Source organism: Rhinatrema bivittatum, chromosome 11 (genome assembly GCF_901001135.1).
Source record: "Rhinatrema bivittatum chromosome 11, aRhiBiv1.1, whole genome shotgun sequence".
NCBI classification, from domain to species: Eukaryota; Metazoa; Chordata; class Amphibia; order Gymnophiona; family Rhinatrematidae; genus Rhinatrema; species Rhinatrema bivittatum.
This window is the reverse complement of record NC_042625.1, coordinates 46,453,545-46,478,726: the sequence shown is the minus strand read 5'-3', so window position 1 is coordinate 46,478,726 and position 25,182 is coordinate 46,453,545. Positions and strand designations below refer to the sequence as shown.

General features: G+C 44.8%; 1 protein-coding gene across 1 annotated transcript in view; it reads right to left on the bottom strand.

The window, feature by feature from the left end:
- Positions 1-25,182, bottom strand: part of TRMT2A (tRNA methyltransferase 2 homolog A) — a 52,880-nt gene that overhangs the window by 24,642 nt on the left and 3,056 nt on the right. The window contains 4 exon segments of the mRNA XM_029620051.1: positions 596-711; positions 8,370-8,484; positions 9,630-9,811; positions 10,343-10,451. Of these exon segments, the coding sequence (XP_029475911.1) occupies positions 596-711; positions 8,370-8,484; positions 9,630-9,811; positions 10,343-10,451 (522 nt within the window).

The window sequence follows — 25,182 nt, the reverse complement described above, 5'->3', positions numbered from 1 at the left end:
CCTTTACTACCTATGTTCTAATTGGTTTTTTTTTTTAATCAGACTGTGGGAGATGCACCCGAACCATCTGCTGGAGACTGGCAGGCTGTGGGTGGCACCCCAGTATTTATGGCAGAGCCCGCCAAGTTTTGCTCTGTCTCCATCTGCTGGTGCGGAGGCATAACCCAGGAGTCTGGACTGATCTGGTACGTACAGGGAAGAAAACTGTTTCATAGAGAGGGAACGTGTGCTGTCCTTTTCTGTGCTAGCTCTGCTTTAAATGGGAAAAGGTTATAGCTAGTGTGTCTACATAGAAACAGTTAAATTAGCTTAAATGGCAACAGATGGTTCCCACCCAGAGGTTACTCCTACAAAGCACCCCACCACAAATGGGGTTACTCGTACAAAAGGTCCCCACCACAAACGAGGGTATTGCTAAAAATTTGTCCTGCACACTTGCATTCACTCAGGATAGGAACCTGCCACTAAGAACCAGCATGTTTTTTGGCAGTTTATCTCCCTTCTTGTGCACAGTGCTGTGTACATAAGATGGTGCTCTGTAAGATGAATGGAAAGAATTATATACTGTTCTTAAACTAAATTTCAAGGCACATACCTCTGACCTTCTTCTACAAAATAAAGAGAAGTGACTCCACTGTCCTTTCCTGCTTCTTCTGTGAAGTATTTGGCCAGTGACGATTTCAGTTCTACCAATTCATCACTACTTAATTTCTGAAAGGAACATTAAAAGTTAGTACAGCATTTTACTCTCAGGCATGCCGACTGCCATTAAACCCACAGTGAACTTTTAGCAGGCCTCTTACATCCTATAGCGTACGTTAGCAAAATGATAAGGTTTGAATGAAAGACTGGCTGGGGGCTCTGCCTCCTCTTTGCTCCCTGCTAATGCTAATCTTTACTTATTTGTTCAATGCCTTGTTACTTCCTGCAATCCACCTTGGGCCTATCTTAAGGAAAAAGCAGAATATCAAACACTTAATATAAAAAATATCTGAACAGCATCAGCTGATTCACAAGGCTTCCCGGTGGACTCCTTTCTTCACATCATTTGCAGCAAACACATGAGCATTCATTCATTTCCTTGTTGGATTAAGGACAGTGGAAAGCGAGTGCATGGACGGACAGGAGGAAGGGATATTGAACTGGTACAGGAAAGGAAAAGATACAGAAGAAGTTTAACATCTCTGAATTACACAAAAAAATGCATCGCCAATTTAGTATAGATTATAAATATTTTAAAACAAGCAGGCGAGCACAGTGGAAGGGTTCCCACTCACTTTGAATGGGGGGTAGGGTAAATCACACTGAACACATTATTTAAAGACATGCGGTTTAAAACGCACTGTTTTCCTTTCTTAGTGCTGGAGTTGTACTTTGCTCCTGGACCCTTCAGAAGACCAGAGCAGGACAGCAAATAGCTCCCATACGGGCCGATACAGTAAAAGTCGTGGGAGAGCTTCTCCTGTGTGCGCAATTTAGTATCAGCCCACATGCAAATGAGGGCCCGTGGTAAAAGGAGGTGCTAGGGACACTCAATTTTGCCGGCGGTTCTGAAACCCACTGACAGCCACGGGTTCGGAAACCGGACGCCGGCAAAATTGAGCATCCGGTTTGCAATCCGCAAGCAGATTTAAAAATTTTTTTTTTTTTTTAATTATTTTTAACTTTTGGGACCTCCAACTTAATATCGCCATGGTATTAAGTCAGAGGGTGTACAGAAAAGCAGTAAAAACTGCTTTTCTGTGCACCTTCCCGGTGCTGGCAGAAATTAATGCCTACCTTTGGGTAGGTGCTAATTTCTGAAAGTAAAATGTGCGGCTTGGCTGCATATTTTACTTACTGAATTGAGCGGGAATAACTAATAGAGCCATCAACATGCATTTGCATGTTGCGGGAGCTATTAGTTTCGGGAGGGGGGGGGGGGGTTGGACGCGCATTTTCGACGTGCTATTACCCCTTACCGAATAAGGGGTAATAGCACGTCGAAACGCCTAATAGATTGGTTATACAGTAGTAATTCTGACCAAAGTTTACAACACTGCCAACTTATTTTGCCCAGGAAAAGAAGGTATCCTACACAAACTGCTTCATGAGATAAAAATATCCTTTACCCCAGGAAAAGCAGGATGCTAGTCCTCACATATGGGTGACGTCAATGATGGAGCCCTATCATGGAAAACTTTCTGTCAAAGTTTCTAGAAACTTTTGACTGGCATCCTGAGCATGCCCAGCATGCCATGATCCCTCGAGCCACAGGGGTCTCTCTTCAGTCTTCTTTTCTCCTCGAAGCCATTAGCCTCACGGTTCTAGGAGTCCTGTGTGGTGAATTTTCACTACATAAAAAATTTGAAAAAAACTCGGAAAAACTTTAGACACCGTAGGGGTCTCCCTTTTTTCCATTGCGATAAGTCTTTAAAAATTTTTCTGGTCGGTTCCGCTACAGTCAACCGTGCCTGAAAGTCGTCGATGGCTGTCCGACTCATTATAGCTACGGGTTTCAAAAAGTGCCCGAATTGTTGCCGCACCATGTCCATCACAGACCCACACATCGAGTGTGTACTCTGCCTCAACGAGGGACATGACATTTCGACGTGCCCAAGATGCGCCGAGATGACGCCGAAAGGCAGAAGACTGCACATGGAGAAAATGGAACATTTGTTCCATCTGAAGCCCGCACGCCGAAAGATAAAGACAGCCTAAATCTGCCCTGAGGAAGCGTTAAGCGAAACGTTAACGTTGGCGGTGGCATCTAGCACAGACTTGTTCAACATGAAAGAAAATCTGCAACAAGCCTTAAGGTAAGTGCTTTATCATGGAACTTGGACAAAGAATCACTATAATAATCTTGTCCTAGAAAAGAGAAGATATGTAATCTATGGGCTTCCAATAGACAAAGTTAGTGTGGTTAAAACGGCAAACAGTGTGGTAATCAGTGGCAAGAAAAAAAGAGCCGCTGAAAATAGTCGGCACTAAAAGATTCTAGGATTGCAGAGACAACTAATATATTCTCTTTTAGAAGATTTTGCAACTTTGATACAGTTCGTTGCAATTGGATATAATTAATACCAAATGTTTTGGGAATCATAAAATTATTCAACTTAGAAGAGTTAGAAGTGTTTTTATAAAAAAGAAAAAAAAGAAACATATCATAGACCTGTGGATTGAACCTACTGGTCACAAAATCTTTGGTCAACAGACCTGCTTTTTGCCAGTTCTGAGGTCTTTGTCTCTTGCATAAACAATTATTCTTTGGGATTTCTTCCATAAAATAAATTTAATAAAGTTTGTTTTTTAACAGATTGTTTAATCCAGGATAACTTATGCAGTCCATCTCTAACTAATGCCATCGACATAGACGTCCACACAGTTGTCTCCGGCAGGAGCAATCAGGAAGGTCGTCCTTAAAAAATGTAGACCGGATGAAGTGGGTGATCGGCCGTCACCAACTCCCTCAAAATCATCGATAAAGTCTACATCGGTCATCGAGAAAGGCATCGAACAATTGGCAAAAACATAGTCATCGACACCGGAGGCCTCAGATCCTGAAATCAATCCGATAACCGGAGTTCCATCGACTAGTCTCAAATCATCACCGAAGAAACGTTGGAGAGAGGACACTCCATGTCCATCGAGGCCTTCGACTCCTAGGCGATTCCCACCGATATTGGTGCCGGGAACCGTACCTCCACAGGGCCTTGCGGAGGTACCTGTATCGCCTTCGCTGCCTCCCCCCATAGCTACTCTGGTTTCATCAGCTAAGAGGGCGAAACTGGACGGTTACATCCGCCAGGCAGTTAGAGACGCACTCCTTGACATGCCTCCAATGCTAGCACCGATCACGATTCCTCCATGGATACCAGCACTATCGCTGGTACCGGTTCCACTCCCATCACCGGTACCCATTCCGATGCCATCACCGGTTCCACTCCAACCCATACTGATGCCTCCTAACTTTTAGAAACAAACTTAAGACTTGGCTTTTCAAGCAAGCGTTCCCGGACACAATCTAACGACCCCACTATCACCTCCTCAAAACTACCAGTCTTCAACCATGCATTGTATATAGCACTTAATTTGTATATTGTTTAACCGCTACTATTCTATCCTTTCTCTTCCTCCTTCTCCCAGTTCTGCTACCCCTGTTATATGTAACTGCACCTTCTGACACACAGTTCCAGTTTGATGTATATACTGCACCCCTGTTTTATGTAAACCAGCAAGATATGTTGTCATGATTGCCGGTATATAAAAACCTTAAATAAATAAATAAAATAAATAATTTTAGCTAAATTGGACACACTCATCGGTGCCATCCCGGTACAACCACCAGAAGTACCGATGCCAACACCAAGGGAAGAAGAAATAGTGAAGGAAGTACCGATGCCTGAACCTATTCCAGGTCCATCGGGAATCTCAATTTTGCCATCTCTTCCCATTCCATTGACTCCTCCTCGTCCACCGGACACTTGGGAGGATCCCAACACTGACTCTTCCTCAGAGGAAGTCCTCTCAGAACCTTCTCCTCCAGAGAAAAGAAGGAAATCCCCTCCAGAGGACCTTTCCTTTTCAAATTTCATCAAGGATATGGCTGACACTATCCCCTTTCAGCTGGAATCTGAAGAGGACACCAGACAAAAAACTCTGGAGGTGTTACAATTCATGGACCCACCTAAAGAAGTCCTGGCAATTCCAGTTCACGAAGTCCTAATTGACTTGCAACACAGGTTATGGGAGCATCCCCGCACCATACCACCGGTGAATAAAAGAACTGATGCTAAGTATCTAGTTAAACACATCCCATGCTTCCAAAAAACTCAACTACCCCATCAATCGGTAGTAGTTGAGTCAGCTCAAAAAAGGTCAAAAAGGATAAAGCCTCATTCATCCAATCCTCCTGGAAAAGACAACAGGTTTTTGGATACCATAGGCAGGAAAATGTTTCAGGGGTCCATGTTAGTTTCCAGAATTGTGTCTTACCAACTATATATGACGCAATATCAGCGTAATTTGTGGATACAAATTCAGGAACCCTCTGAATCTCTTCCCCAGTAATTCCAAGATTCCTTCAACACCATCATCCTTAAGGGCCTGGAGGCTGGGAAACACGAAGTTCGTGCAGCTTACGATAGCTTCGAGACTTCATCAAGAATGTCTGCCACTGGTATCAGTGCCCGCAGATGGGCCTGGCTCAAGGCCTCTGACCTGAGGCCAGAAGTACAGGAGAAACTTGCTGATCTCCCTTGTGCAGGGGACAATCTCTTTGGAGATAAAATAAAAGAGGCAGTTTCCCAGCTGAAGGAACATTTGGAAACCTTGAGACAGCTTTCCTCTGCTCCTCAGGAGTCTCAAACATCTTCTCGAAGACTCCCAAGGAAAGATTCAAAAACGGCCATATTATGGGCCACGGCGGTACTATCCACCTCCTGCCCGTGGATGGTCATCTAGGCCAGCACAAAGACCGCATACCAGACAACTAAGAGCACCTAGAGCTCAACCCCCTCCGCAAACAGGCCCGACTTCGGGATTTTGAAATCTCACCGGAGAACAGCAGCCTGTCTACCAATCTGACCCCAAATTTGCCAGAAGGTTGGATCACTTTCTTCCAGCACAATTGGTCGCACATCACCACAGACCGATGGGTACTCTCGATAACATCTCAAGGGTACCACCTGGACTTTCTCACGGTACCAAACTATACTCCACCCACCTTGTCTTGGGCAGTAATCAATCCATCCACACTCTTACAAAAAGAATTATCCACCCTTCTGAGAGCCAGGGCCGTGGAACCAGTTCCCTGACCTCAGCAGGGCAGAGGATTCTACTCCCGTTAATTCCTCATTCCAAAGAAAACAGGAGGCCTACGTCCCATATTGGACCTCCGGAAACTCAACAAATACCTGAAAAAAGAAAAATTCAGGATGGTGTCATTGGGTACCATGCTACCTCTACTTCAAAAAGGAGATTGGCTCTGTTCTCTGGATCTTCAAGACGCTTACGCTCACATTCCAATATTCCCTCCTCATCGCAAATATCTACGATTCCTGGTAGGAAGTCAGCATTTCCAGTACAGGGTGCTACCATTCGGTCTTGCCTCAGCACCTCAAGTGTTCACAAAGTGCCTGGTAGTGGCAGCTGCCCACTTGCACAAGGAAGGAGTGCACGTGTTTCCTTACCTGGACGATTGGCTCATCAGAAGCCAAACAAGACAAGGAGCTCTCAACTCTCTCAAGCTCACAATAACTACTCTATTCGTTGGAATTCCTCATCAACTACCAGAAATCCCACTTCATACCATATCACCTATTACAATTCATCGGAGCAGAATTAAACACCATAACGGCAAAAGCTTTCCTTCCAAAAGACCGTGCACAGGTACTCGCCTCGTTAGCAGGCTCTCTATGCACATGGTCACAAATGACAGCTCATCAATGTCTCACTCTTTTGGGTCACATGGCCTCTACAGTTCACGTCACTCCTATGGCCAGATTAGCCATGAGAGTTACTCAATGGACCCTCAGAAACCAATGGATACAAGCCATTCAACCACTGTCTTATCCAGTTCAAATAACTCAGCAACTACGGTCCTTGCTCCTATGGTGGACAAACATGGACAACTTGCTCGCAGGCCTACCTTTCCAACAACCGATTCCACAAGTAATATTAATTACAGATGCATCCACCTTCGGGTAGGGAGCACACATTTGTCATCTGTAGACTCAAGGTACTTGGACAAAACTCGAAGCTACATTTCAGATAAATTTCCTAGACATCCGCCGACCAATTCCGTAACCACAAAAGTCTGCGGGCCGAAACCGCAGAAGCCATAATGCGAGAAGACGTATGGAGAAGGTTGTACAAAGCATCAGCCCCATATGCTACCGCCGCCTCCAAACCATCAGCCTGCTCCGCTTCTTCCAGGGAAAGTTCCCTGGCTCTCAGGAGCTGTTGCACCAAGCTACTACAAACAGCTGTCCTAACCCCAAGGGCCGACACCTTGAAAATTCTTTTGAGAAGAACCTCAAGCTTACGATCCTGGGGATCACCAGAGCACACCCGGCAATCGGCATGTGGCCAGATGGACTCAGCATCCCGCCCACGGCTGCCCAAGAATGATGCCAAGGAATCGCCCAAGAGGAGAATATCAATTCCAAGAGGTTACGGGTAAGCCATCGCCCAATCCCTAGATCAGGGCATCTATAATCTTACTGGGGTTCAGCGCTTATGTTTGGTTGAGTACAATTACAGTTATCAGTTTTTAATCAAGTTGTAATCAAGTTTTTCCATAGTATGTCCACAATGGCTTTTGAAGAGCATACTGAAGGGCTGCGGTCACTGCAGGGGTGTATCTAAGGTGACCTGACTCCGTCTCCATCTGCTAGCAGGGGAACGTATAACCCATTGGCCCTGAGTCCATCTGTCTACACTAAGGAAAACAAAATTATTGGGTAAGTAATTTCTCCATTTCCTGAATGCAAACCAAGCTGCAGGGTGGCACCATCATATTATACTGCAATAAGCAGTAAATAATCGTTAGCACACATTGATCTTCTGGCCTCTTACACTGCCAAATTAAATGGACTGCCTTTGAAGCAATAATCCAGCTTTAGCTCTGCAGATGTTCTAGTCATGTGGTAATTCTATTTTTTTTTTTGAATGAAATGCATAGCATTTTAAAAATTCTGCATGCAAGCTTTGCAAGGGGCAAGGTTCTCGGGGATGATGCAAGGTTTGCTAACCTGAGAAATCTGTAAATATTACTAATAGTACTATCTGCTACACCTCTGGGAATCCTGTTTCCTTCCTTTCCCATCAACCAAAGGGCCAGAATGGAGACCCCACCCCACTTCCAGCAAACTCTTAGGTGGTGGGGTTGGATACTGGGAAGGTAGGAAACTCCATGATGGTTTGAAGTTTCCTATGTGGTCCTTAGCTTGAAAAGTTTTGGGACCCCTTCTGAGTACAAGAGCTTTGAAAAACAGACCCCCCTTCCGATGTGATTACAGGGCTGGAAGTTTTTATATGCAAAGAATAATGTGCGACAGGAAGTCACATGATAGATGTCATCTGAATATGAAATCGGATTCGCATCAATTAGAGACAATTAGCAGATCTTCAACACCTCACTTCTCTCAGAGGTGCTCCCATCTAGGAAGACCACTCCACCTGACTAACAAATGAAACAGGCCTTACTAGTTCCCAGAGAACACCACAGACTAGATACCCTTGTTATTACTTGCAATCCCTTAACAGTGAAAACTCCTGTAATACATAATTTTGGATTTGTCCTTTAAAAACGTATCATAACCTACATAAACTCCTGTACACAACAGTGATTCACTGCTGGAGTAGACAGAACTTATTAGGTCTACCTGGGGATTAAAGTAAGCGATAGCCATAATCTGCCCCTTCCTGCTTGTGCGGACTGTGAGCTGCTTCCAGTGTCCCTCATAAGTTTCCGGACTGTACACAGCATACGGTGTTAGCCTGAAATTCCCAAAACTGAACGTTATTTCATGGTGCAACAGGAAATCAATCAATCCTATAAATCTCAGAAGCTTCTTTAGATTTTCTGTTTGCTTCAAGCCAGGAACATTGAGGTAGATTTTAAAAGCCCTGCGCGCACATAAGTCCCGGGGCATGACCTGTGTCGGGGCCTGGCCAGCCAGCGCGCGCAAGTTATGCCTGCCAGTAGCAGGCGTAAGTCCATCGAACAAGGGGGGGGGGGGGGGAACACAAAAATAAAAGTTCCCTCCGAGGCCGCTCCGATTTCGGAGCGGCCTCGGAGGGAACGGAGGCAGGCTATGCGGCTCGGCACGCGCAGGCTGCCGATTTTGCACAGCCTTGCGTGCACTGACCCCGGATTTTAAAAGATACGTGCATATCTTTTAAAATCCGGCGTACTTTTGTTCGCGCCAGTTGTGTGAACAAAAGTACGCACGTGCGCTGTTTTTTAAAATGTACCCAACTATGTTTATGAAGAACCAAGGCACGCCTACCACAAAAATAAAGAAAGAAGGGAAGACAGATATGTGAAGCCAGAGATGTTGGATATCACTATTCCTAGCAACTATGGAAGCAGGTGGTTCCCTTGGGCATCCACTATTTGAGTCACAAGACCAGGGTTTTGCCTGGGTCTCCTGACCAATAGGGTTATTGGGGTTTGAATCATTCATAGAATTGATGTGTTCAAACAGTTTGGGAGAGGAAAGGGTAAAAAAGGCTGTGATCTAAGAGGTAAAGAAAGGCATGCGATTCAACTCCAGCCCGAGAATTTTACTCACAGGATCAATGAGGAAAAACAGAATACAAGGGAAAAAAGGGAGATTTACAATAGGGGGAAAAAAAAGTTTCATGGGCTTTAAGTCAATAAAGATTGTTTTTATAGGCACGGAATGGCTGAAATACAATAGTACTCAGATTCATTACATCATAGCACTCACTGGCCCAATAAGGCACCATTTCACCTTTGCCTAATATCCTTAAAACAAGCTGTAAATTGTGCTAGGAGCTAAGCTGTTGCAGGGAGGCTGCTCTGTCAGCACATGGAGAGATCTATGCATGTTCCCAGTAGTTTCTGCTCTAGGAAACGTAGGGCTGCAGCCATGTACGTGGAAGGAGCTGACACTCACCTGATGTAGTCCTGAAAAGCCTTGACTACTTTCTTGGTGATGGCTGGAATGTGAATGGTGTCAAATGGTTCAATAACCGCACATGTCCCACCTTTGTATTTTCCAAGGCGACAACCCACTGTTTTATCTTCTTGGTCCACACCTATACCGATTAGAAATTCACATTTGTTGCGATATTCCACCTAAAGGAAAAAAACATATCTATACAAATGTAGAGAAAGAGACAAGATGCAGATTTGTGCAATGATGTTATCTTGATCAAGTGAAAACAAGGCCATGGAAAAATTACTCAGTAAAAACCAAATTATGTTTAAAGTAAACTTGCACTATAACCAAAGTTTCCAGATCTGATATCCAAGTCATTAATCCAAGTGAAAACAAGTTTGTTTATGAAAATTATCTCTTTTAATACACAGAATCATTAGAAATATTCTGTCACATTTCTTCTAAGATATAGCTGTAACAAAACTGCATGAAGCCATCAATAAAGAACTGCAAGAGAGGAATATGACTTCTGGCCTTATTTAATTTAGCCTTTAAAGAGTATAAATCCAAAATAAAATACATTGTTCCTGCTGTTCTCAAAATGCACTAAACTTGCCAGGCAAACATTCACCCTGTTTTACTATCAGAAGTCCTCATACTCTGCTTACAAAGCAACACATCTCCCACATTCAGTCCATGCCTGGGAGCCCCACTTCGTGGGGGAATACCTGTACTGGTGAAGGTTTCACTCCCTCCAGCGGACAGCAGATTTTATTGTACTTCTGCTTCTGCGTGAACAACCAGGGCAAAAGGGCTTTGTTATTATTTCCTATTTCCCTGTAAAATCCAGAAGGGCATTGGTTAATCTGATTGCATAGTTAAGTTAAAAAGACGACACAGCGGTACTTGGCTCTACTCTTCTTTGCAACTCCTTGCAGAACTCACCCAGGAACAGACTTCCCGAGGGCCACTCGGGATCTACATACTCCTGGGCGTGGTCTGCATGAGGCTCCAAAGAAAAAACAAAACAGCAGAATGATTTGCTCAGCTTCATTCCACCAGCACATAGCTAAGTAGGAAGATTTTTCAAAAATATTTAATACTACCTGGGAAATAATTTATAGATAAAAAACAAATCATCAAGATGCTTTTTTGTGCAATCAGCTCCCTGAACTACCTCAAGAAAAGCTTTAAACAGGTCAATTCTTTGAATTCTCCTCCAGATTTGTTTACAAACAAACAGTTTAAATTTCTTGGACCACAGTTTCACTTTTGAACTATTTAAAGCTGAGAATTTTAAATGTGTTTAAATACAATTTGTAAAAGAAATGGGCCACATTATCATTAAAGCTTGATGTTATGTAAATTAATGCCAGCAGAAGTCTCTACGAGACATGGATGCGTGAAAGGTACATTACAGTGATATATAATATCCTTACTTGTGTTATCCTACTGTATGAGTTTTATGTTTCTATTATGAGTAGAGCAAACCTCAAGAGGATCTGATCTCATCAATGTCACAAGAGAATATTGGCAGGCCATTCTGAAATTTAACAGATGTGTAGCATATTAATTTAATTCAGAAAATGCCCTGGATGACAAAAAAAAACATGGAATACTGAAAACGGGAAAATTGGTTCTTACCTGCTAATTTTCATTCCTATTTGTACCACAGATCAATCCAGACAAGTGGGTTTATGCATCCCTACCAGCAGATAGAGGCAGAGAACTTTGAGGCACTGCTACATAACAGAGAATGCCGCCTGCAGTCCCTGAGTACTGACCTGTACCCAAGCCAAATTAGAGAGCAACCACACTTAAACAATTGCCTAAATGAGGGGGGGGGAGGGGAACGCTGAACCCAAAAGTTGGAGCCCCCTGAAAATAGATTAACCACAAACAACCCATAGGTAAACAAAGCAACCAGGCAATCCGCTGAAGGCTCTGTATATGTACAACCTGACAGCTCTTCCCAGAAAGCACGAGTTAAGACAAACTTGTTTTAAATGTCTTGAGGCAAAATATACGGGGTTGGGTCTCTGGACTGATCTGTGGTACTTCAAGAATGAAAATTTACAAGTAAGAACCAATTTTCCTTTGCTCTTCATACCCCAGAACAGTCCAGACAGTGGAATGCACCAAAGCAACCCTACACAGGGTGGGTCCGCGAAAGACCTCCACACAACACACCATCGCGAAAGGACATTTCACCTACAACTTGAACATTCAACCAGTAATGGCGAGAAAAAGTGTGTAAGGAAGACCATGTCGCAGCTGTACAAATCTCCTGCAGCGATACCAACTGACACTCAGCCCATGAGGCCGCCTGCGCTCTATTAGCATGTGCACGCAAGCCCTCCGTAATTCTTCTACCTTTACAAATGCAGGCCAAAACAATAGCTTCCTTCCGCCAATATCCTATTCTGTCAATGAAGGCCTTGCAACCCTTTTTTGCACCTCCAAACACAAACAAATGATCCGACTGCCGGAAACTATTGGTGACCTATAAATAATGCAACAGCACCCAAACATCCAAGAAATGGAGCTCCTTGGAATCTAGAGACTTTTCCATCCAATTCAGGAAATCAGAAAGCTCCACCAACTGATTCAGATGAAAAGAGGTAGGAATGAGGGAATAGTGCGCAACAACCCCCCCCCCCCCCCCCCATCAGTGATTCTCAGAAACAGTTCCCTACAGGACAAAGCCTGCAGCTCCAAAATCCTTCAAGCTGAAAAGTCACCACCAGAAACACTACCTTCAGAATGAAGTCCTTCAATGCCTTCCTCATCAGCTCAAATGGACGCCCACAAAGCACCCATAAGACTAAGTTCAAACTCCACGCCAGACACAACCTACACACCGGTAGTCGCAGATGCTTGACCCCCTTCAGAAACTTCACCACATCTGGATGTGATTCCAACGACTTCCCCCCGAAACTTACTTCTGAGACACCCCAAGGCTGCCACCTGAATCCGCAAGGAATTGTAAGCTATGCCCTTGGAAAAGCCATGTTGAAAGAAGGCCAAAAGCTGTGGAATATCTACCCCCAATGGGTCAAGACCTTCCTCCACACATCAGTTAAACACTCTCCATACCCGGGCATACGCCATAGACGTGGCCAGCCTCCTAGCCTGAAGCAAAGTGGAAATCACAGTTCTGAGTAACCCTTCAGTTGCAAACATCTCCTCTCAAAAGGCAAGCCGAAAGACAAAAGTGATCTGCTCAATTTGACAGAATAGGACATTGCCTTAACAGTCCCTGCAAATGAGCCAATCTCAGGGCCCTGTCCACTGCAAGCTGTACCAGATCCGCAAATCACGGACAACGTGGCCACTCTGGAGCGACCAGTACCAGCTGGCCCAGATGTCTCTTCATGCGTCTTAACACCCGACCTTTTAGCAGCCATGGAGGAAACACTTAAGGTAGGATCCCCACGGGCCAAGGAAGAACCAGAGCATCTATGCCCTCGGCTCAGACCTCTCGCCTGCGGCTGAAGAATCTTGCTGCGTCTTGTCTAGATCGGATGGCATTGCTCCTGGATGCCATTAGATCTAGACTTGGGCTGCCCCAATATGAGAGAATAAGGCTGAAGGCTTCCACTGACAGCTCCCATTCTCCTGGGTCCAACTGTTGTCGGTTGAGATAGTCCGCCTACACATTGTCCACTCCCAACACAAGAAGCGGCTATCCCCTTCAAATGTAGCTCCACCCAGACAAAAAGTTCCTGAGTTTCCTGGGCAACTGAGTAACTCTCATTCCCCCCTGCCGATTGATATATGCCACTGATGTGGCATTGTCTGAAAACACTCTGACCAGCTGACCTTGGACCATCGGATGGAATTCCACCAATGCCCTGCGCACCACCCTCGTTTCCAAACAATTGATAGACCAGGATGCTTCCACTGGTAACCACAGACTTTGCGCTGACAGTCCCTGGCAGACCCTTGAGGCTGGCATCCATGGGCACCACCACCTAGTTCAGAACCTCCAGATCCATGCCCTTTTCCAAATTGGGACGACACAGCCACCACGAGAGAATGGACCTGGAGGGCCCCTGCAGCAGCAACAGTCAATGAAATTCTTCCAACAATGGATTCCACCACGATAGCAGCACCCTCTGCAGAGGGCACATGTGTGCAAAGGCCCATGGCACCAAATCCAAGGTAGTCATCGACCCCAGAACCTGAAGATAATCCCAAGCCCTGGGGACCGGCATCCATAGCATCTGTCCCACCTGGGCTTGCAACTTCTGAATTCTCTCGAAGGTGAGTAAAACTTTGCCGATAGAGGTATCAAATCTCGCTCCCAGGTACTCCAGCGTCTGGATAGGGCACAGGTGATTGCTTGCCCAATTGAGCACCCAGCCCACGGATTTCAACAGATCCAGCATCCTTAGAACGGATCGTTGACATTCTTCCACCGATTTTCCTTGAATCAGCCAGTTGTCCAGATAAGGATGAACCAGGATCCCTTCCCTATGGAGAGCCGCCATCACGACCACCATCACCTTTGTAAATGTGCGCGGTGCAGTCACCAGAACGAACGAGAGGGCCTGAAACTGGAAATGTTGACCCAAGACCACAAAACGTAGGAATCTTTGATGCTCTGTCCTGATGGGAACATGCAAATAGGCTTCCGTCAAGTATAGAGATGGCAAAAATTCCCCTTGAGAACAGCCCCTATAACCATCCGCAATGTTTCCATACGGAAACTGAACACACGATACATTCACCTTCTGCAGATTGAGGATGGGATGAAAGGACTCCTCCTTTTTTGGAATGACAAAATCCCTTCCGCGATTGCGTTCCGTTGTTGGTACCAGAACTATCGCGCCTAGCTTCTGAAAGCACCACAGCATCTCTCTATTACTCTAGTTTTTCCCTTTGTTAAACTGTAAACCGATCCGATATGGTTATTTACTATGAAGGTCGGTATAAAAAACTGTTAAATAAATAAAAAATAAAATAAATATCCCGAATCGCTTGTTACCTTCCTCGAGCCCCACAGTGAGATACCATGAACGTATCCCGCAAGAAAATTCTAACATGTAGCCGTCCCTTATTACCTCTAGCACCCATTGATCCAAGGTAATTCTGGTCCACTCCTTATAAACCGTGACAGACAGCCCCCAACCGCTATTTCAAGAGTGGACCCAACTAGCTTCATTGAGAAGCCTTACTGCCACTGGGCCCCTGGCCAGAGCTCTCTCTCTGGGAGTTCTACAGGCACCTCCAAAAGGACTGTTTCTGCCCCACCACCAGTGCAGAACACTTAAGGGAACAAAATCATTGTCGATCCCAAAACAGAGAACAAGATGGGAAAGTCTTCCGGATGTTCTTGTCCTCCGGCAGCTTATGCCCCTTCGACTCTCCCAGAACCTTAATCAATTGTTCCAGGTCCTCCCCGAACAACAATTTTCCCTTAAAAGGTAGATTACAGAACTGAAACTTGGACCACACATCAGCCGACCAATTTCACAACCACAACAATCGGCGCACTGAAACCACCTTGACCATATTCCTGGCCGAAGTCCAGATCAGGTCATAAAGGGCATCCACCACTGAAGCAATCCCAGCCTCCACCTGGGCTGCCTGGATATCCAAACCAGTGTCGGCTGAGGACTTCTCCTGAGAATTCTGACCCAGTGCAAACAAGCCCTCTGCATGAGACTACCACAGATCATAGCTCGCACACTCAAAAGCCAAAATTTCAAACATCCGCTTCAGGTGAATTTCCAGCTTATGGTCCTGCGCGTCCTTTAACACCACTGACCCCGTCACCAGAACAGTTGTCTTCTTGGTGACTGCCAAGACCAAAGCATCTACCTTCAGCAACTCTAACAGCTACAGAACCTCTCCATTAGAGGATACAACTTCACTATAACCCTGGACACCTTAAGGCCCATTCCTGGTTTACCAGCTTCTTGATCTTCTTCGGGAGCGGGAAAGCTTTTGGAGGACCCCAAAGGCCATCCAACACCAGATCCACTTTTTCATTATCTGACTCCTCATGGTCCAATTTAATACCCAGCTCCTTCAGGACATGGAGAATTAGCGGCCTCAATTCTAGACCCACCTCCGAATCCACTATTTCCTTATCAATGCCCTGGTCAGTACTCATCGTGGGATCCGCTGGGGCAAGAGGATCCACCCCCAGAGAACCCCCAAGATCATCTCCCGGGCATCCAGGACAGAGTCATCCAAACCGCCAGCCCCTGCAGGGTGGTCCAGATCTAGGCGACGCAGGAGGTCCTTGGCGTCTTTGCAGCGAGAGGAGACTGCTGGCTTGCAGACTGCTTAAAACCCGTGCTCTTGTTGACTAGAAAGGCTTTATGCACCAGCAGGACAAATTCCATGGAAAATTCCACGTTATCCTCTCCCCCATCCAACCCAGGTCTGGCCATCTGATCCTCCCCCCCCCAAATCTCTTCCCCCGATAGAATCACTGAAGACCACAGGGGAGGGGGGAGTCCCTGAGCTCGAGATGATCAGCCATCCTCTTTGCTGACGCTTTCTTCCTGCCTGAGAGGCTCTCTAGACCCACTGCAGAGTCTGGCACAGTGCCCTGAGACCGCTTGGTCCTCCTATTGGCCTCGGTCCCCCCAGAGGACTCCTCACCGCCGGACACACAAACTCAAGATAACACCGCTGAATTAAGATGATCCCGAAACAAGTCGCAGGAATAGCACGCTTTCCCTCTGTGGGAACCGGCAGTCGGTGCCATCTTGCCATCACGCAGTCGGGCCTGCTAAGAACCACTCGATTGCAGCATGCAGACAAGGAGAGGGACACTGCCAAGCGCAGCCTTCGGCTCCTGAAGCAGCCCACTACTACTCACTGCCAAAATACTGCTTTCTTCCTAGCTCTGGCCTGCCCTGAAACAGCAAGAAATGGCACCAGTTTTAACCACTGAAAATCTTTTTTTTTTTTTTATTAAAGAAATAGCAGTCCCAGCACAGGACATTGCCAACTGAGTCCATGTGACTACATGCTAGTTAAAAACAAGATACTTCCCTGCTGCTGGTCACTCTTCTGGGAAGGCAGCTTCAAAGGGAGCCAGGACCCTGGCTGTCAGACCCCTGGATCTGCTGCAGGTCAAGCTGCCCAAGGATCACTAACCCCCGCTTGCCTGGCTCAACCTGAGTGATGGCCCATGAAGGAACTTAACACTACAGGGAGTGTCTCCCAGCTTCTCACTTTTCTTTTCCTAAATTTTTTTTTTTTTAAACTCCAGACTGCAGGTTTGCACCTCTACCATCTGCTGGAGATAGAAAAATACTGAGGGAGTACAGGTGGCACTCAGTTATGTAGCAGTGCCTCAAAGGCTTTGGCTCTCTGCCTCCATCTGCTGGTAGGGATGTAAAACCCACTTGTCTGGACTGATCTAGGTTACGAACAGGAAATGTCTTATAATTGAAACAAACAAACAGAACAACCAAAACATACTTAGCATGCATAAAACAAGATCTGTGCACATAGCATAGTCTCCATGCATAAACATTATTTATTTTCTTAAATAATATTTGAGGAAAGAACATGTTTTAATAAATATAACATTAATATGATATGCACTTTTTAAGTAATTCAATTTTTCTTTGGGAAAATAACTTATGCAGCACTGTACACCTGCAGGAGAGAATTTCAGCCCGGTTAAATTTTCAATCTTCTCATTTGAAGTTCTGCTTTAGTTAGTTTTCACCTAACAGTGCTGTCCCTATGTTAGTCTCTTTAGCAAAAATCCCAAAGCCTTCAAGAAGAGAATCTACTTACAATATCTTTACTTTCCTAATTATATTTTTTGCTTATTCTGTGCTTAAATATGTTTGTGATTCAATTATAAGACATTTTCAGTATTCCATGTTTATGCATGCTGAACATGCTATGTGCACAAATCTTGTTCAATGCACGCTAAGCATGTCTTTGTGCATGCATTTTCAGGTTAGCACACTATCTTTTAATTCCTGACGCATTAGTATACCATTAGCTTTACTGCATCAGGAGTTTAGCTTGAGAGAAGAAAATATGCACTGAAGTTCAGCACGCATTTTTTACTCAAATCTTATTACATGAAAGCCAAATACGGGTACACTTAGAAAGTACTACCAATAAGGGTACATAAAATGATTGGGAAAATTTGAATTAAATCAATAAAAAAATTCCTCTCGTGTCAAACCATATAAATAATAAATGGACCATCATGCAATCACTACATGCTATCTGCCTTGAAATGCAGCATCAGTGCTTGTGTGGCAATATAATCATCAGTCGGTAATATAAGTTCATCCCTTCATTTTTTTACACTTTTTTTATGCAGTTAAAATATGTAACTTTGCTATGCTCCACTGGAAAATGCCTTTAAAAGTACACTGCTCAAAACTGAGCAGGAGAAATCAGGATTAAAATCCTGCCTTTAAAAGAACACTGCTTGAAACTGAGCAATTTAAAGACATTTTCCAGTGGAGCATAAGCTACGGTTCAGTTAGGTCCTTACCTGCTAATTGGCTTGCCTGGAGTCCTGACAGACCAGTTTGTACAAGTGGGATTATCCTCCAGCCAACAGAGGCAGCAGAGACCAAAAGCACATCATTGAGCCCCTTCTCTATATAAGGGTCTGGTGCAGCCTCACAGTTGCTCAGTACCCAATGTCAAAGACAATTGTTGAGTTTTGGTTTCCAAATCCCCATCATAACCAAAACCCGATACCATCACCAATGTTCACGCCCTGGTTACTAGCCCAGGAGCAAGAATTCCTATTCCACGCTCACAATTAGGATTGCTGCTTCCGTGTGGATTTCTGAGGATAAGGATCCCCTGGAACTCAAAGTGATTTTAGACACAAACACCATCTTTTCACTCATTTCTATGTGAATGTTCACCTACACACACACAGCCTTTTTTTTTTTTTTTTTTTTAACCCCGTTCTCTTCCCAGGGTGGGCTTTAGACTGGTCTGTCACGACTCCAGGAAAGCCAATTAGCAGGTAAGAGCCTAACTGAACCTTCCGGACCATCCTGCCAGACCAGTCTGTACAAGTGGGACATACCAAAGTTGTACCAGTCCTGGGTGGGAGTAATTTAGACCTGCTTCCAGGACTCCCGAAGTAATACTATGCCCTTCTCCTGAAGGTTCAGCCTCAAGTGTTCTGTAAATGCTTGCAGAAATGCCCTTGTATCTGCCCTACAGATTTCTGCTGGGCCCACTAGTTTATACTATGCCCGGGCCTAAGCCAAGTGTTTTAGGCCCTCGGGGTGTCAGCTTTGCCTTCAGTATATCCGTTCCCGCAATTGCTTACTTAATCTGGTCTGCAATTGCTTCATTAGAGGCCCCTTGCCCTCCGTGGGGCCCTATGGCTGACACCCAAGTCTGGCTTTCTTGTACTCCTTGCAAATTCCCACTATCACCTCAGAGCCTTGTGCACCTCTAGTGCTCTGAGCTCCCGCTTCTGACTTTGACCTTCTGTTTCCTAAGGCCCAGTAATGAAATTGGCTCTTATCTAATTTTCATTCCTGGAATACCCCAGATCAGTCCAGATGCATGGGTTTTGCCTCCCAACCAGCAGATGGAGACAGAGAAGAAAAGCTTTACCGACACTGTTACTTAAGTCAGCGTGCCACCTGCAGTCCCACAGTATGATCTGAACCCAAGCCAAGATGAGATGAGCCATAAATCAACTTCCCATCTCCAAACTGAGCAGAGGAAAGGTCAAGCCTTCCAAACTGGAGCCTTTTGCTCTCAAGGGGAATTGAAAACTCCCAAACCAAAATTTCTTTACAGTCTATACACAGAAAACAGAGCAGTATTTCCAGAGAGGACAGGGCTCTGGACTGATCTATGGTATTCCAGGACAAAAATTAGCAGGTATGAAAATTTTCCTGTTCATACCCCAAATCAGACCAGACGCATGGAATTTACCCAAGCTCCCCTAAACTGGGCGGGAACCTGAAAGACCTGCTCGCAGCACACTCTCTCCAAAACTGTCCACTTCTGGAGCCCAAATATCCAATCAGTAATACTTAGTGAAACTATGTAGAGAAGACCAGGTCACCACCCAACAGATCTCCTGTGAGGACACCAACTGGTACTCAGCTCAAGATGCCTGCACCCTAGTAGAATAGGCCTGACAACCTTCAGGAATCAACCCCCTTGCAAATATGAACTGACACAATGGCAACCTGTAGCCATTAAAGGAAAAGTAACTTTAGAAGTGTTCTCTTTATTTGTTCCCTTAAGTGAACAAAAAACATAACTGGACTTTTGAAAACTGTTGGTGCCCTTTAAATAGCGCAACAGCACCCGATTGACATCCAACAAGTGAAGCTCCCTCGTACATGGAAAAGAAGGGTCCAAATTCCGAAAATGAGGGAAATTCCACTGTCTAAGGTGGACATCAGAGACTACCTTTGGTAAAAAGGAAGGCACTGGGTGCAAAGACATCCTATCCTCCGAAAACTGAAGGCATGGATCCCTACAAGATGACGCTTGCATCTCCTAGTGGTCAAAACGGCCATTAGGAAGACCACTTTAAATTTAAGGTTCTTCAGCGACACCCCGGAAACCGATCCAATATAGCAGTTGCGACCAAGACAAGAGGATCAGTGAACACATCATAAAAAGCCCAACTCTTTGAGCTGCTTCAGGGGCTATTATGTGTAATGCCGGTTGTAAAATTGATAGAGCTGAATGTTTAAGAGCTAGGTGTTTGACTGAGTTCCTGTCTGTAGTGGAATTTGCTGCTGAAGTGCTTTTGCTGGCATTCGAGTGGAGGTGTATCCCCCATTGTTTGTCCTGAAGGCAATTGCTTAAATAGTTCTAAAGAGACTGAACTGCTGCATGGAGACAAACCACCGGCATTACACATAATAGCCCCTGAAGCAGCTCAAAGAGCGAAACTCAGCCTGAGTCGGGCTTTTTATGATGTTTTGTGCAAAATAAAGAACTCCTGGTGTTCACTGATCCTCTGGTCTTGGTTGCTTCAGCGACACCCTCCTCAACGGCTTGAATGAAAAGCCACAGAGAATCCACAACACCAGATTAAGGTTACTTGAGAGAAACACTCACCTCACTGGATGACACATGTTCTACTGGTTAAAGGCAGCCATTCGACTACACACTCCTCAAAGAAACCTTAGGTCGGTGAACAAGGGTCTGTTAACTCAGCACACTTGAGTCAAGTAAGAGAGCAAACAATATCACTAGCCAGTCCCAAACTTTGGAACTCATTGCCAGTAGATTTGAGATTACAAACCAAAACTAAAAAAAATTCAAGAAATAGCTAAAAACATGGCTGTTCAGCAGTGCCTATAATGATCCCAATTGATAACAGCCCCAGCCAGTTTTATTGCACCCACTTTTAATACATCTTGCATTGCTTTTAAACTTTTATAAACTTACTGTTTAAAGTTTATTTTTATTAGATTTCATTTAATTGCCTTCATATTTTATCTTTTGATAAAATATAAAGATACAGATATAAATTATCTGTCTCTTAACATTGTAAACCGTTGGATGGCATGTCTGAATGACGGTATATAAAACTCAATAAACTAAACTAAACTACTGCACGAAGAAAATGGCCCACATCCTGATGTGAAGTCAGGTTAACCTCGTGTTACCTGGACTCAAAAAAGAATTGAATGCCAGTCCCTTTCACTAGACCGTTCTGCAAATAAAAACCAGAACATGAGACACCAATGTCTGAAGTGGCGCAAACTCCACTCTGAGGCACCATATATCAAACACCTTCCACACCCAAAACATAGGCCAGAGAAGTGAAAAAGGCACTTGGTGTTAGTCTTTGTAAGGATTGTTAACTTTATTCTTTTAATTCATTGATATTTTTACATAGTACTTTAATTTTAATTTCATATTTTTATTATGTATGTTTTATATTGTAAACTGTTTTGATTAAATTATATTTGTAAAAGCAGTATATAAACACTTTTAAATAAAATAATGTAAATAAACAAATAGTCTGCAGTGGGATGGTAATGATTTTCTCCGAACAGCCTCTCAATTGTCAATGGTTCCTTTCAAAAAAGTCAGGCCGTGAGACAAGTGAGCCGCCTGATCCAAGAAGATTAGTCCATGATGGAGCAACTTGGAAAGATGTCCAAGCATTAGAGGATCATCTACTGACAGAATTACCAAGGCTGAAAACCACGGGCAATGCGGCCCCCCTCTGGAGGTACCAGGATTATTCTCCTTGGATGCATCGCAATATGCCTTAGCACCCTTCCTAATTGTAGCCAAGGAAGGAAGACGTACAACAGAACCCTGTGGACCCAAGGGAGAACCAGAGCCTCGAGTCCCTCCACTCACACATATTACCTGTGACTGAGAAAGTGGGTCATTTTGGCATTCTGCATCGACGCTATCAAATCCAGCCGCACGAGTCTGACCTCCCCCTGACGCTAAGGCAACCAAGCCATGCAAGGGAAACAATTAACCGCACCAACATCCCTGAAAGGCCCCAGCCTCTCAAGGAAGGGCAGAAAGAGATACGCTCCTGCTTCTTGGGCACCAGGACGTTTCCACAGGCCGGCTTGGGTGGGAGGCCCTCAGGGCGAGTGAGGGAACCAGGACTCCTGGCTTTCCCTCCCCCTGGAATCAAGGGTCAAGCCTTGCCGGGGATATCCAATCCCCCTAATACCTCTGGGAGCTCTGGATCTTTTTTTCCCTACTCTAAACTTTTTTTTTTTTTTTTTTTTTTTAAACTAACAGACTGCAGGTTTGCAACTCTACCATCTGCTGGAGACAGAGAAATACTGAAGGACTGCAGGTGACATTCTCAGTTATGTAGCAGTGCCTCAATCTGCTGGTAGGGATGCATAAACCACTTGTCGGGACTGATCTGGGTATGAACAGTAATGAGCACGCTGATACCTTTTGCTTTAAAATTTCCTAAGGCACCATGGAGGTGTTTCTCCCAGATGCTACCCTACAACATCTGAAAAGAGGGTGATCACCGATGCCCTCCTAAGCAAATCCACTTCCAAGTTGAGAGATCTGATCTAGACTCCTCAGAAGAAAGTAACCTGAGAGGGAGTGAGGTAGCATTCATTCCTGTGTCATTTTCGGCAAGCCTTGTAATCTTATGCCTTCCTCCCAATCTCCTTTCATGGAAGGACACCATCAAGAGCCTGGTCTCCCCGACCAGAAATATTATACCTTTTGTAAGATGATCTTGCAGAGGCGCCAAATGCTACACTTTGCTCTGTAGTCTGCCTTTCTACCACCACCGCTATGGCACCTGTCATTGATTATTTTCCTTATGGAGTTTGCTTCTCTTAACCAAGAAGTCATAGATCTTCTAGGGAAGAATTATTTGGCTATGGTGAAAAATAAACCTTTTCGTGCACTTCCCAGACTAAGTCCAGGGACTATACGGGCCTCTAGCTGCTCCATCCTCCGAAGGTTGGATGCAAGTTATGGTCTTCCCAGAGCTTTTGAACCCCCGGTTCCTATATTCCCTTGATGACCTAAGAACTTGATTGACTAAGACTTAATGAGATTAACCCAGAACTCCTGACAGCACAATAGCAAAGGCTATTTCTGCCACTCCTTAACACTTCTGGGTCTGCAGTGTATCAGCTCTGGGCTATGTAGGCCAATTATGTTGGCCCTGTGAGTCGCTGCTCAGTTCTGCAGGAGAACTCCATCATAGCCTGAATCTGACTAACTTCCCAGGGTAAGTGAGAGCTAATTGTTCTCTCCGTTTTCTCCCAGCCACTAAGGGTACACTACTGGCTACTACCTCCTAAGCTGCTTACTTTGAGCTAGCAGCAGATACTTTGGAATTCTAGACCACCAGGGAAATTCTAGAGACAGCTCTTGTCCCCTGTCTGGGCCCAGCCTCCTTAGTTCTCCACTAGGATTCCCATTCAAGATTCTGCTAGTTCTAACTATATCCTCCTTCAACCTACATGGCTAATGTCAAAGGTGCAATTGCAGGAGAGGCAGTTGTGAGGACTGCCCTATACTGAAGCTTGGTAAGACTACTTGGTATTTAAGATCCTGATCTATGAACAAAGGGCTTCACCTCGGACCTATACTGTCTGTTTAAAAGGAGGAACTAGTTTCCCTCCTGGTATAAGGAGGCTTTACCCCTAGTCTCACAGGTATCTGGAGTCCCAGCTAACCCTTCTTGCTGTCCTTGAGGGCTCCAAGAGAAGGCATCTGAGCACTAATTTGGTCATAGGCCTACCCTGGGGGACAGAGAATTCCCCTTGTTGGTATTCTACCACCCAGAGAAGAGACTCCCTGCATTTCTGTGACTTAAGGATATCAATACCTGGGATTCCATAATGACAATGGCAACCAACACCAGATGAATCTCATGACATGGATTACTTCCAAGGAAGAAAGAGAAAAATTACTAAGTGGAAATTCTTTTAGCCTTTAAACAGCCTCATCCCTTCAATCAGGACTGGCTCTGGTTGGTGAGAGGGAGGCTGATGTGCAGAAGCAGGTTCTGATAAGCACTCGTCTACTAGGATCAGTCCATAAAAGGTTCTTTTACCATGGAAAAATACCTTCAGCAAGGTTTCCCTATAAATTTGAATTTATTGTATAACTCCAAACATTGTGTGTTAAAGCCCTAACACATCCTAGCCAATGACCCCTCTAAGTTTATACCCAAGGCAAAATGACCTGCCCAAGGTCATAAGCAGCTGCTACTGGACTTGAAATCTAGCCTTGCCGGTTCACAGAGTGCTGTTTCAACCACCAGGCTTCTCCTCCACTTCCCTTGTGAGGGAGCTCCACAGAGGGTCTCTGGTCCCCCCTTGCCCAGACCAGGCTAGATGGGGGGGGTAGCTTACAAGAGGGCAACCCCCAGAACTTACCTCTCCTCTGTGAGAGTCCAACTGTGACTCCGTCTGGGTCCTTTTGTAAGAAGGTTCACAATCTCACCCTCTCTGTCCCTCATTAACTGTGGGAAAAAGTCACCTCCCTGAAGGCTGTTGGACCCAGCCCAGGAGGATTTGAGACCCAGAGCCATTGTACCTATTAGCCTGGGGAGAGAATGAGAAGGAAAGTAGGTTAAGTGGAGCTTCCCTCTATCTGATCTGGGAATCCTTTTTCCTTCCTCCACTAGCTTTGGTTTTCATAGCTGAAGGCAACGCTTGCTCACTGACTCGATTTCCCACCCTGGAGAAATTTCTCCCTGTGGGTACCAGACTACCAGCTAGTTAAACATAGGTAAACTGGTAGAGACAGATATATGGAATCACCTTGCTAAAGTAAGGAACATCATATAATCTGCCATTTTATTTTATTTTTTTTAAATCGTGAGGCTTAAAAAAAAAAAAAAAAAAGGGGGGGGGGGGCTGCCATCTTCTTCTGCAGTCACAACTTATGATTCTATCAGCCCCTTTAGGAGTCTCTATCAAAAGGAGGAGCAGACCACCGGTTCTACCAGATATTCCCTCAATCACTCCCCAACTGAGGGTGGGAGAGGTGATCTCCCACACACTATCGGAGGAATAAAAGATATAGCATGTGGCTTGATTGCCTTAATATAAATAAATACTCACTACTATATCTCTCTATATATATTTATTAATTTGTG